The sequence below is a fragment of the Piliocolobus tephrosceles genome, chromosome 5 (assembly GCF_002776525.5).
Source record: "Piliocolobus tephrosceles isolate RC106 chromosome 5, ASM277652v3, whole genome shotgun sequence".
In the NCBI taxonomy this organism is placed as follows: Eukaryota; Metazoa; Chordata; class Mammalia; order Primates; family Cercopithecidae; genus Piliocolobus; species Piliocolobus tephrosceles.
In genome coordinates, this window is record NC_045438.1 from 64,888,670 (window position 1) to 64,903,010 (window position 14,341).

A 14,341-nucleotide genomic window follows, 5' to 3' on the forward strand; every position below is an offset into this window, starting at 1 on the left:
AAACAACAAACATGGCCAGACGCAGTGGCTCACTCCTGTAATCCCAGCACTTTGGGAGGCCCAGGCGGGTGGATCATGAGATCAGGAGTTCGAGACCAGCCTGGCCAATATGGTGAAACCCCATCTCTACTAAAAAATACAAAAATTAGCCAGGCATGGTGGCACACGCCTATAATCCCAGCTACTCGGGAGGCTGAGGCAGGAGAATAGCTGGAACCCGGGAGGCAGAGGTTGCAGTGTGCCAAGATCGAGTCACTGCGCTCTAGCCTGGGTGACAGAGCGAGACTCCATCTCAAAAAATAATAAAATAAACCACAAACATTTGTATTAATTCAATAAAGGAATTATGACGTAGATCTTTTTGGTAGTGCCTCATGTGTAACTGTGGCCTAACGAGACTAGTTTCGTTAGTAGCGTACCAGGCACATAGTAGGCTATCAGACTATTCATGAAATGCATCCACCAGCCATTGTCAAATTATATCTCAAACTTCATATTTAAGCCATTTTCCAGAATTTGTGGCCTATTTCTTTCGAGTTATATTAGTTGTGATTTTAAAAATAAAACTTTCATTCATTTTTTTGTTGAGATGGGTATCTCACTATATTCCCCAGGCTGGTCTTGAACTCCTGGGCTCAAGTGATCCTCCCACCTCGGCCTCTCAAAGTGCTGAGATTACAGGCGTGAGCCACTGCATCCAGCCTCAGTTACAATTTTATACTTCTGTTTAGTTCACTAAATTTTCCTGAAACCTTTTTGACAAATGTTACCAGTAGTTTATAAACCAATGTATCAGCTGTTCTAAATTAAAAATTAAGATTATCAATTTGCTTAGTTTTTGCTGCACCTGTCCTGTTGGTAGTGCCATTTCTCTCTCTTCGCTACCCGCTTAGCCAGAAAGAACTTCCAGCTCACTAGAACAGATTGCCATCCCTCCCACAAATAAGCAAAGCCTTACACATTTGGCAGTACTGAAAAGGCTCCCTTCAAAAAGCTGAGTTAGAAGCTTCCTCCAGAACTCCTATGAGTTGGTGTGCTTATTCCAACAGCCCCTTCATCATTGTCTACATTAAACCCAGTCCTAGTTTGATAGGAAGAAGTGGAGAGAGCCATCCTTTCAGAGACTTTAGCAATGGCTTTATCAAAGTGCTCATTTATTTTAATCAGCATGCAGAGTAGAGCTCATCTGGGTAGTTCGTGCCCAGGTGGTGGGTGAGTAGATTCACCCCTCATTTGGCCACTGCTGCTGTGCCCTCTGTTCTTCAGAAGTCGTTTCTCCACTGAGGCTGCCAGCCTGGAAGCTCTGGCTGAACACTGGGGACCAAATCCACCTGGAATGAGACGGTTTGCTTAAATCCATTTGTAAATGATAAAGTACTTTACAAATGTTAGACATTATTATTGGTCTCTATGGGAGGGCACCACTCTTTAGTCCCTCTGTACCTTACCTTGGCAATGTAAATCTTTCCATCTTTATATGCATCTCACAAACAGTTTGTGCTTCATTTTTATGAAGTAAAGAGTGATACCACCTGCTCTGGTTACCTTTATCAGCCTATTCAGCACCCTCTCAGTATTTTTCTGTAAGATATTTTCACTGGTAAGAGTTTTTGTGGCTTATAAAGGAATCTTGACAATATCCCTTCAAATTCCAAAGCTCTTTCAAAAGAGACTAAATCCATCTTTTGTTCCTCCCAAGATGTATATGAAAATTCATTCTTTCCCAAGACTGTTTTACCTTTGCTACTACTTCATGCATTGCTGTTTGTTCCTCGGGGTGGAGGAAAGAGCACAGTAAAGTTGTGCGTAGTTAATGCCATCAGCACTGCAGATGCACGTGCACACACATAAACACACATGACTGTTTTGTTTGCTAGCAGCTAAAAGTAGTAAAGGCTGAGGGGCACTGTGTTACTCACCTCCAAACAGAGTGATGGATGACATGTTGTTTTGTCATTTCACACTGTAGTAAATCCGTCATTAAAATCACCCTCTGAGGACAAATTTTTGAAAGAAGATTACAAATCTGTAATGGCCTTCACAGTTTTTATATACCAAGCAAATTAAGTTATAAAGCAACCTTTTTCAAGTGAATTAAAATGCAACTGTACTACCTTATTACATCAATTCATATTATGCTGACTTGAGCTTTAATTGAGCCATGTTAGTTTATAGTTTACATTTTTTTCTAAAGATTCACTTGTGGCCGGGTGCAGTGGCTCATGCCTGTAATCCCAGCACTTTGGGAGGCCAAGGCGGGTGGATCAAAAGGTCAGGAGTTTGAGACCAGCCTGGCCAACATGGTGAAACCCTGTCTCTACTAAAAATACAAAAATTAGCCGGGCATAGTGGCAGGCACCTGTAGTCCCAGCTACCCGGGAGGCTGAGGCAGGAGAATCCCTTGAGCCTGGGAGACCTAGAAGTTGTAGTGAGCCAAGATTGTGCCACTGCACTTCCGCCTGGGCGACAGAGTGAGACTCCATCTCCAAAAAAAAAAAAAAAAAAAGTACTTGTATTTTAATTTGGGATAGGCGCTCCTTTGCTCAAATTAGAGTGGTCTGCTGTACTAGTCAAACATCTACAACTCTATTGAGTCTATTCCGCCTGTCAAATGCTGACAGTACTTCTGAATCCCATTTATTGATAAAGGCATGACTTGTCTACATGGAATGCTTACTACCACTTACTGATCCTATTTTTTCTAATCCAAAAACTATTGAGTGTTATATTCCATAAATCAATTTGTGGACATAGCTTAGCTTGAGGTCTCCCTCAAGCTGCTTCCCCCCGCCCCACACCTTCCCAAGGAAATAGGTTTATTGTTTTATTTAATTATAAAAGCAATACAATAAAAAGAGGGAAATAGTGGAATGCAATACAATAGAAAGAGGGAAATAGTGTATATGTAAACTGTTATAAACTTAGCAATTATAAATTTAAGCAGAAAGGCTGAAGAAAACAATCTTTTAAATTAAAAATCATCCAAAATCTATCATTTATACATTATCATTATTATGTTGTTGTCTCTCCTTTCAGACTTTTTCTCTTGTGTCTATAAACCCATAGATTGACCTCATTTTTGTTTTTAAAATGCCTTTTATACTACTTCTATTTTGTAAATAGCTTTTTTTCCTTAAGAATATGTTACAGACATCTTTGGACAGCAATGCGAGGATTTTTTTCTTTCGGTCAGGATTTTTGTCTTACCATCCCCTACTCCTCTCAATTTCTGTTTTTTATGATGAGAATTTATTATAGCTCAGGACATAGTCATCACAATACCCTTTGTGAGGGTATTCATCATCTTGGTTTTTCAGTGTAAAAAATCATTGAATTGTGGTTACCCTTGCCAAAAGATAAAGAATGAAGCAATTACATATTCCCCTGAGATTGCTGAAATTTCTCCTGTAAATTAACCATTTAAGAAATTCATTACAAAGGTTAATTATGTCAGATCTATAATTTTGTTAAGGTTCAGATACACCTGGATACTGTCTGTTCCTTAACTTGGGTGAGACAGTGGTTATTGAAGTGGGAGGGATCAACAGTTTGCTTGAGAATAGCAACTAGACATGCATGTCCATTTACTGTCCTATGCTGCAGCATTCTGCCCAGTAGCCAAAACAAGGGAGGTGGCAGGAGAAGCCAGTTCATGACACTGACATTAGGAATGGTTGCCACTTGGGGTTCACTGGAAATTGAAGGATAGTGTATGGCTTTGCTGTAGAGTCACATTTCAACATACGACCCACACTGAAGAGAAGAGCATTTTTTTATTTGCATGTGTAGGTAAGCAATGCTGCTATTCTTGCAATCACCAGAAATGCAGAAAGTTATCTCCTGTTAAATTGTTCTCCAAATGGCTAAACTGTTTAACATCGATGCTGACTGTTGTATAATCTAAAACAATATTTCAGGATGCAGCAAGTCAGTGTTTCAGAGGCCCCTGATTTTGGTTAAAATGGTCTTTGCATGTGTTCTGGGTTTTGTTGTTGAACTAAAACTCACTTTCTTCCAAAATATTTAGGCACACAATTTTTAAAACACCATAATCTTAGTCTCCATACTATGCTGTTCATCTACTCAAGAATTGTACTGAATATAGCATGATAATAGGGCGGTATGGAAGAAGAGTAAGTTAACACTCACTGAAACTTATGTTCCAAATTCTCTTCTAAATGCTCTACATATTTACTTTTCAGAGATACTCGCAATATGGCCAACTTAGTACTATTATTTGTTTGATGCAACTTGGCAGTTAAGCCTGATGTCATTCAGAATCCAGTATGTGTAAATCGTTTCCAAGCATTAGAGCCCTTCAGGAATCAGAGTTCAGCAGTGTTGCCTTTAATTGACTCAAGTAGGACTTTGCCAGCTGATGGGGTGCTCTACCAGTCACAGTGGTTTTGAAAAATGGGAAGTGTTTTATTATAATTCTAGGTATTGAAACCAAGGGGGATTTGGTACCAAAAGTTTCACAAAGAAATTAGCCAGTAGAATTCAGATAGAGGGAAAGGTTCATGTGAAGACAAGAGATAAAAATGAATTACATGAACAAAGATGTTCCATCAAAATTTACAGAAAAGCAGTTTGCAAGTTTACTTGCCTAACTATAAATAATAAGACTTGCATTTGTAAAAGCTTAGAATTGTAGGGCTGGAAGAGACCTTAAGGAATCATCTTTTCCAACTCCCCTTATTGCAATTCATTGCATTGAGTTGAAGAAAATTGATTTGCCCAAATCTTACAATCAAATTATTAGTAGACTTTGGAATAGAATCTAGATTCTCTGGCTGCTAGTATTCTGCTTTTTTTTTTTTTTTTTTTTTTTAACAGTTCCCTAATCTGTTGGGCTTCCCGAGATAGCTCACATTGAGACTCTTTTAACCTTTTTTTTTTTTTCTTCCCCTAGTAGAAAGTGTTTGCTTGCCCCATGGGCCTGAGAAACAAAAGTCCTGGAATCTTTCTCAAGGTTGCATTTATCTAGAGCACCAGGACTTCAGCTCTCAGCCCCAAGAGGTCTGGCTTTTAGGCCTCTGGATTCTCCTTTGGCTGCCATTATTCCTGCCAGCACTTTGAGTTGCCTGAACATGTCATTCCTCAAGAATGTGAGGGGGAAAAATGTTATTAACCGAGTGTTTTCTTAAATATAAGTATAGCAGTATCTAAACAGGTGAATGTCTGGGGTAATAAGCAAAAAAAAAGTTAAGATTATTAAATGAGCTTACTAAATTGTGAGTGGCTGGTAGCCTTGTGGTCTTTCTAGAAATATTTGCAGTTTTAAGGAAGGGTAATACTTAAACACGTCTTTCTTTGGTATAATTTTAAAAATAAACATTTCAGGCAATGGAAAGAGATTGATATATGCACTGGGTAAGTCACCCTTATCTGGAACAGTTTCAACTTCTTAGGCTACTCTTGCTTTTTATAATCTCTTTCCTTCCTCAATGTTAACTCAAAGAAATCTAAAGCTTTTTCCTTAATGGGTTGTCATTGGCTATGGAGGTGTATTCTGTTCAAGTAAGTATACCCATTTGTAAGTACAGGTCATTTATAAATTATGAACTTGTAAGCACAGGTTTACTCAATGAGAAAAAGAGTCAGAGAACAAAATGTTCTTGTTGCTTCTGCCTGGTCTGGAGTTTCAGGGAAGTAAAGGAACACTGTGGTTAAAGTTCATACCATCATTTTGACATTTAGTGTCAGACTTTCTCTTTGTAAATCCCTCTTCACGTTACCAGTGCTGGTCTCAGAGCTCAAACTGTTTCAAAACCATAACATTTCTTAGTGAGTGATTGATCTGTATTATGTGTCCAGCCATCAGGGGGATCTTGGGATGTTGCTTGTGTAAACTGTAATCCAATCTGATGCTGTGCGTTTAGTTACAGTCTTTCATAGACCTATTGGCGATATTCAGTCCTCCTGGATTTGGGAATGGGGCTTATCTGATACCTTCAGGGAGAAAAAAAAATCCATTCATTTTTCTCTCTTCCCCACTTAAATAACTCAACTCATGTGGTAACACTGTGGGATCATTGTCCTTCCAGTTCCTCTGCAGCTCATATTGCTACAATATTTCTTAAGTATTTGGTTACCTAAAGGACAATGTGATTTAAAAAAAAAAAAAAAAAGACTTTGTATATGCCTTACAAATTAACCCATCTGTAAAGAGCTAGGAAAAATATATGCCTTCAATCAGCAAAAATTTCCTATCAGCAGTTCTGTGTATGTTACATAGTATAAATGTAAATATATAAATTTGGAGATAAATGCTCATGTGTTAAAATGTTAAAGCAAGTCTTTCTACAAATTAATATCATTTGCCTCTAAGAAAATGTTTATTAAACCCAGGGTACCTGAGATTGAAGTATCTTGTTGTTTGGGTCTGTATTCTTTGGCTTAATAATGTCTTCAATTACAAGAATGATAAAAGCTGAAACAAAATCCTTTAATTCAATCAGAATGGAGCTGAATTTTTGGAAGCAAAGAGTGGAAATCTGATACAGGACTGCATAACATAGGAAGTTAAATATACAAGATATTAAGACTTGTAAGAAGCGGATGGGGTTGCCTTGAGGAATTCTTATTTGAAATGGCTGCATTGAACATTATCATAAATACCACTATTTTATCCTCTCAAATTAAGATGCTTTATGCAAACTACTCTAAATTGTACAGTAGTTGCAAAGAGACCATTTACTGTTTTCTGCTTGTTTTACATCCTGGAACAAGTTCAAAGCTTTTGATTTCACTTGATTAAAAAAAAAAAAAAAAGTCTGAGCCTTGAAAAATAATACAGGTTTGATGAATATGATTTCAGTATTGCAGTTCTATAAAAATTTTCAGTGTTTATGGTACATTTGACCCAGGGGCCCCACAGTAAATATATCCACAGTGCATTTTAAGTGCAACAGAATGAACATATTTGAAAGGTTAGCCATTCTTTTGCTTTTGCTTTTTTTTCCTGTAGTATGAAAATTAGCATTGTAATTGCTCCCAGAATGGGAGTACTGAAAAAATATCCACCTGACAGAAATAAACATGCAGAAAATAAATTGAGTTAAGATTTCATTAGTTATCTGAAATGTAGTTTATGTTCAAAATGGCTATTACTCGATTTTCATGTATATTAGTTAAATGCTATGCTTATAAGATTTTTTTTTGGCTTGAATTATGACTGAAAAAAATTGGATCACAGCTTTAATATCCAGGTGGGCAGTGCCATTTGCTGAGATCTTAGTGCATAGCACAAGATTTTTTCTGTCAAGCACAGATTCTGCCTTGCCACTGAGCCTTCTGAAGCATTCTGAGGTAACAATGGAGATATATTTAAATTTTTTTTTTTTTAATTTTTCTTCTTGCTTTTTAGGTTGTGGAACTTTTAGCAAGTGCCCTTATGGACTTGATACAAGGAGTATATCACGAAAATTCTACTTCAAAGGTAAAGGATTTCAGAGTCATAAAATGTTATGTTATAAGCCTTTGTGGTAAAACTAGAATAACGAAAATGTCATTCTTGTTTTGTGTTTAAATTGTACATGGCTTTTTTTTTTTTTTTTTTTAGATTAGTGTTTTGGCTACAAATTCATGGCCATACGCTTAGTACATAGCAGACTTAGCCAATTAAAACAACCTCTTATCCTCTGGCTGGATTCACAGTCTGTTCAATCTGCAGCAGCCCAGTAGACACTGGGATGCTTCTGGCTAGCAGGTAGCAGTGTCACAGGCAGGCAGGCTGGAGGAGCAGCTTGTGCTGAGGCAACTGAGCCCATCCTTTCCCCAGAGGAAGGGTCCTTCCATGTCACAGAGGAGTGGACCTTGATCCTAAGAAGATGACTGTTGGGGAGGTGGGATGGGGATGTCTTTTATATATAAGACCCAGAATTTACTGCATTATTAGATTCTTTATGATAAGAAGTAGGATGATTGCACAGCTGGATTATTTTGATTAATTTTGTAGGTCTAGAATTAAGATTTTTTGACTCATTTAGCAGGACATCTCAAGAAAGGTTAGGTTTTATTTCCTTAAAATGCAGTTATTTCATTTCAGTAGGATATTAGATGTGAAGTAATTGCTTCATTGACCACCACCATCATTTAACATGGTACATACCATTATAAGGGGTTCCTATCTTAGTGTTTCATTATTCTAATTTCTTTAGCTTCTGTATTAGGAAGATTTCACTCACTTCAAATTAGAAAAGGTATGCATGTATGCACATCTTAAGCTTTTTGACATTTTCACTTGAAAAAAGAAAGATAAATTTTACTAGAAGTGAAACATAGGGCATGAGCAACTTGGATAAGAAATTTAAAATTTTGGCCGGGCGCGGTGGCTCAAGCCTGTAATCGCAGCACTTTGGGAGGCCGAGGTGGGTGGATCACGAGGTCAGGAGATCGAGACCATCCTGGCTAACACGGTGAAACCCCATCTCTACTAAAAATACAAAAAAATTAGCCAGGCGTGGTGGCAGGCGCCTGTAGTCCCAGCTCCTTGGGAGGCTGAGGCAGGAGAATGGCTTGAACCTGGGAGGTGGAGCTTGCAGTGAGCTGAGATCGTGCCACTGCACTCCAGCCTGGGCGACAGAGTGAGACTCCACCTCAAAAAAAGAAAAGAAATTTAAAATTTAAAAGTATAACCCAGGGACTCTGGGTGGTTCAGAGACTGGTTAGTAGAATGTGAAGAATTGCACTTTGGACATCTGCTAACATTTGGTTCAAGTAACCGCAGTTCCTAGTAGGCACATCTAGCCTCACCTAAGCAGCATATTGGTATGCAGAGACCTCACAGGATGGATGACCACAGTGGACCTTTCAAAGACATGCAAGTTCACTACTGTGGATGAAGGTTAATATCTGATTGTAAAATGGGTGACTACTAGTCTAGTTCCACTTGTAGAAAGTTACCTTGTATAGATAGTATGATGAAGATGACAATAGCTAAGCAAATAACCCTGTAGTAAGTGATTTGCCTGTGTTTCTTCATTTAATCTTCACAGAAATCCTGAGAGATAGGTACTACTGCTATCCCCATTTTACAGATGTGAATACTGGGATTGAGAAAAGGTTAAGTAATTTTCCCAAGGACACACAACTTGTTAGCTCTCAGGGATTTGAAGTCAAGAGCCCAGACTCTTTTTTTTTTTTTTTTTTTGAGACAGAGTTTCGCTCTTGTTGCCCAAGCTGGAGTGCAATGGCACGATCTCAGCTCACCACAACCTCTACCTCCTGGGTTCAAGCGATTCTCCTGCCTCAGCCTCCCAAGTAGCTGGGATTACAGGCATGTGCCACCACGCCTGGCTAATTTTGTATTTTTAGTAGAGACAGGGTTTCTCCATGTTGGTCGGGCTGGTCTTGACCTCCTGACCTCAGGTGATAGGCCCACCTCAGCCTCCCAAAGTGCTGGGATTACAGGTGTGAGCCACCGTGTCCGGACCAGGATTGGGGTCATGGCAGACCAGAGTGGTCTTGGAAAATGCAACATTTAGGCACAAAAGCGGGAGTGCCTGTCCTCACCTAGGTCTGTAGGAGTGGAGCCCCAGCCAGGGACCTGCCTTTCTCTACCCAGCTACCCAGCACTTCCCCGTCCCCCCTCACATATCATCTGTACTTTAGTGAAACCTGATTTGATAGCATCTATCTGCAATACCTGAGATCCCACTATATGATAATTATAGTGACCAATTCTGGATGTTGAGACACTGTTTTCCCTTGGGATATTTTCAGGGTGTTCAACTTAGTTCCATATAAGATGTTTATATTTTACAATTAAATATGTTAATTTTTACATGAAAGTGTCATTGTTGGTTTTAAGGTTCTTAATTTATCTACTCTTACCATTTGTCCACTATAATTAGCTCAGTTCATTAATAATTATGTGACCATGTTTTAAGTACTTTTTATGTCAGGGAGACCTAACAGCAACAATTAATACTTAGATAGCCCTTTACAGTTTGCTTATACTTTCTTTGTACACAATCACCTATGAAAAGGGTGACATTTGTTGGTATTCCCATTTACAGAGGAAAAGCCTGAAATTCAAACATAACAAATGGCAGGAAAGCATAGTGTCTGAAAATTGTTTGTTAATATATTAACATGTTTCACAGTTCGTAATGAACCCAGGTTTTTCTTGACTCTAAGTCCCATGCTTTTTCTCATATTTTTATTGTGTTTCTTCCCGAAAAAGAGAAAAGAAGAAGCAACAAAGTCTTTTTTGAGACAGAGTCTTGCTCTGTCGCCCAGGCTGGAGTGCAGTGGCGCAATCTCAGCTCACTGCAATCTCGGCCTCCTCGGTTCACGCCATTCTCCTGCCTCAGCCTCTCGAGTAGCTGGGACTACAAGCGCCTGCCACCATGCCCATGCCCGGCTAATTTTTTGTATTTTTAGTAGAGACGGGGTTTCACTGTCACTGTGTTAGCCAGGATGGTCTCAATCTCCTGACCTTGTGATCCACCTGCCTCGGCCTCCCAAAGTGCTGAGATTACAGGTGTGAGCCACCGCGCCCAACTGCAAGAAAGTCTTTAAAGGGCTGTTGATTGTACGTGAACCATCACTTAGCAAGCAACAATTGCTGACTTTATTTATTTAAATACAGAGATTCAGAGGAATGCTACCTTTATTAGCTACATTTTATTAAAGAGACTCTATAGCATGCTTCATTCATCTGTCCTCTTTCCCTGCCACCTCCTTATAGCCCTTTTTTAAGCAGTTACATTTCTGAAAATAGCCAAACCATTTAAAGAGCCATTCTTTTTTCATAATGGAAACAGGATGGCGTGGTGGCTTAAGCCTATAATCCCAGCACTTTAGGAGGCCGAGGTAGGAGGATCCCTTGGGGCCAGGAGTTTAAGACCAGCCTGGGCAACATGGGAAGACCCCATTTTTACAAAAAATAAAATAATTAGCTGGGCATGGTGGCACATGCCTGCTCAGGATGCTGAGGTAAGCAGTCGGATTACTGGAACCCAGGAGTTTGAGGTTACAATAAACTGTGATCGCACCACTGCACTTCAACCTGGGTGACACAGCAAGACCCTGTCTCTTAAAAAATAATAATTTTTTTTTAAAAGAATGGAAACAAACATGCATGGTTGAACTGTAGTAGTGGGAGTGCTTCTTGATGCCTCCATTTGTGCCTCAGGTCCAATTTAGGTTAACCACATTTCCCTTCCTAACTAGAAAAATTCTTGCTTTTTTTCCTGAGTGTGCTTACCATTGCAATAGCTCTCTTCAGAATTTGGTTTTTCTAACAGCCCAAGAAGTACTTCAGATGCCAGAGAGACTACTGCCTCCACATGGAGTGCTTTCAAAGTTTTCATGTTCTGGCAGGACTGGGAAGCAGCCACAAGTGGAGGTCATGTGGAAAGAGAGGCTGCCTCTGTGGATCTCTGTTGCACAACCTCCGTAGCCTTGGGCCAATTTAGTACACAAAAGAATTGCTTTGTGATTTAAAAGAAGCTGCAAACCATTTCATCTCTCTAGGGGTAAGAGGATACAATAGCAGTCTGTTTTCTATATGGCAGCTTAATGCAGTGGTGAAGATCCTGGGTAGTAGGAAAATAGCTTTCTGTTAAGTAGCATATATGTGACTAAGGTAGATGCATAACAACAAATGGAAGGGAATTGGAACTGGATATATTAGAAGTCACCTTCTCCAAAAGAAGTTTATAGAGCAGCTGGGCGCAGTGGTTCATGCCTGTAATCCCAGCACTTTGGGAGGCTGAGGCGGTTGGATCGCAATGTCAGGAGATCGGGACCGTCCTGGCTAACATGGTGAAACCCTGTCTCTACTAAAAATACAAAAAATTAGCTGGGCGTGGTGGTAGGCACCTGTAGTCCCAGCTACTCGGAGGCTGAGGCAAAAGAATGGCGTGAACCCGGAAGGCGGAGCTTGCAGTGAGCCTTGCAGTGAGCCAAGATCCCGCCACTGCACTCCAGCCTGGGGACAGAGCAAGACTCTTGTCTCAAAAAGAAAAAAGAAGAGGAAGAAGAGGTATGTAGAGCAATTACCTAATTCTCCTTAAAGCTGTGAAAACTTAATTACTTATATTACTAATACTTATTTTTTTTTTACAGAGTCTCACTCTGTTGCCCAGGCCAGAGTGCAGTGGTGCGATCTAAGCTTACTGTAACCTCTGCCTACCCAGTTCAAACGATTCCTGTGCCTCAGCCTCGCAAGTAGTTGGGACTACAGGCGCACACCACCATGCCTCACTAATTTTTTGTATTTTCAGCAGAGATGAGGTTTTGCCATGTTGGCCAGGCTGGTCTTGAACTCTTGGCCTCAAGCCACACGTCCTCCTCAGCCTCTCAAAGTGCTGTTACTTACTCATACTTAATAATGTACTAAGTTGAATTACAGTTATATAAACATATAAAATAGCTTAGGAAATTCATCCTTTGTTCTAGCCGTTGAAATATATTTTCATTTTTGCATTGGCTAGTTTGTGAACCATTTCTTCATTATAATAAAAATTAGCCATTCTGATTTCTGTAGTGTTTATAAGAAAATATATCTCCCCTCTCTGCATTTTAAATGTTAGCTAATTGAAGAAAGAAGCATTTGAAATAAAAAAATTGTTTGGTTTTTTTTTTTTTAATTTTTATTTTTTAAGAGGTAGGGTCTCGGCCAGGTGCGGTGGCTCACGCCTGTAATCCCAGCACTTTGGGAGGTGGAGGCGGGCTGATCACCTGAGGTCAGGAGTTCGAGACCAGCCAGGTCAACATGGCGAAACCCCGTCTCTACTAAAAATACAAAAAAAAGCTGGGTTTGGTGGTGCGCGTCTGTAATCCCAGCTACTCAGGAGGCCAAGGCAGGAGGATCGCTTGAACCTGGGAGGTGGAAGTTGCAGTGAGCTGAGATTGAGCCATTGCGCTCCAGCCTGGACAGAGTGAGACTCCCGTCTCAAAAAAAAAAAAAAAAAGAGGTCGGGTCTCACTGTATCACACAGATGGGAGGGCAGTGGTGTGATCCTCACTCACTGAAACCTTGAACTTCTGGGCTCAAGCGATCCTTGCCTTCGGAGTAGCTGGGACCACAGTAGCCTACCACCACACCTGGCTAATTTTTTAAAGCTTTTGTAGAGACAGGGTCTCACCATACTGCCCAAGCTGGTCTTGAACTCCTGGCTTCAAGCTACACTCCCTCCTCAACCTCCCAAAGTGCTGGGATTACAGATGTGAGCCACCATGCTCAGCTGGAAAATTGCATTTTACATGGTCAAGAGTTCACCAGTTAAACTGTTTTATATATTATACTCATGTTACTTACTGTACTCACTAAATATTTTACATTTTACAAAATTGACTTTGGATTCACAAACCTATATATCTAAAATCTAATTCTTATCATTTTAACTTATCTTCCAATTAGAAAAGTAGGCCGGGCACGGTGACTCACGCCTGTAATTCCAGCACTTTGGGAGGCTGAGGCGGGCAGATCACTTGAGGTCAGGAGTTCGAGGGGCCTGGCCAACATGGTGAAACCCTGTCTCTACTAAAAATACAAAAATTAGCTGGGCTTAGTGGCACACACCTGTAATCCCAGCTACTTGGGAGGCTGAGGCAGGTGAATCGCTTGAACCTGGGAGGCGGAGCTTGCAGTGAGCTGAAATCGCACCACTGCACTCCAGCCTGGGCAACAGAGTGAGACTCTGTCTCAAAACAAAAAAAAAAAAGGTAGAGTACATATTTATTAAATAATAATTGAAAACAGAAAAAGGTCAAGAGAAAAATAAAAATTATTTTATAAAACCATCCCCCAGAAATGAATCATGATTATGTTTTAGTATATTTCTTTCTAGATTTTATTCTGTATTGAGTTGTTTTGAGTTGTTACTGCATATAACACTTTGCATATTGATTTACTTCCCAGCATAATCATTTTTGTCATTAAAAGTCTTCAAAAATGTAATTTTAATGATTGTTTAATATTTCTTCACATTGTTATACTGTAATTTACTGAACCATTTCACATTCTGGGGGCATTTACTTTGTTTCCAATTTTTCGTTTGTTTTTTGGTTTTTTTTGAGATGGAATCTCTCTCTGTCACCCAGGCTGGAGTGCAATGGTGCGATCTCGGCTCACTGCAACCTCTGCCACCTGGGTTCAAGAGATTCTCCTGCCTCAGGCTCCCGAGTAGCTAGGATTACAGGTTTGTACCACCATGTCCAGCTACTTTTTGTATTTTTAGTGGAGACGGGGTTTCACCATGTTGGCCAGGCTGGTCTCAAACCTCTAACCTCAAATGATCCTCCCACCTCAGCCTCCCAAGTGCTGGGATTCAGGCATGAGCCACAGTGCCTGGCCTGTTTCCAATTTTCTTTACTAAATTAAACA

At 39.9% G+C, this 14,341-nt stretch overlaps 1 protein-coding gene across 2 annotated transcripts in view; it reads left to right on the forward strand.

Moving 5' to 3' along the window:
- Positions 1-14,341, forward strand: part of PDSS2 (decaprenyl diphosphate synthase subunit 2) — a 305,156-nt gene that overhangs the window by 202,983 nt on the left and 87,832 nt on the right. For both annotated transcript variants that reach the window (XM_023205943.3, XM_023205945.2), the window contains exon 4: positions 7,370-7,441. In XM_023205943.3, coding sequence (XP_023061711.1) covers positions 7,370-7,441 — 72 coding nt within the window. The remainder of the gene's footprint in view (positions 1-7,369; positions 7,442-14,341) is intronic.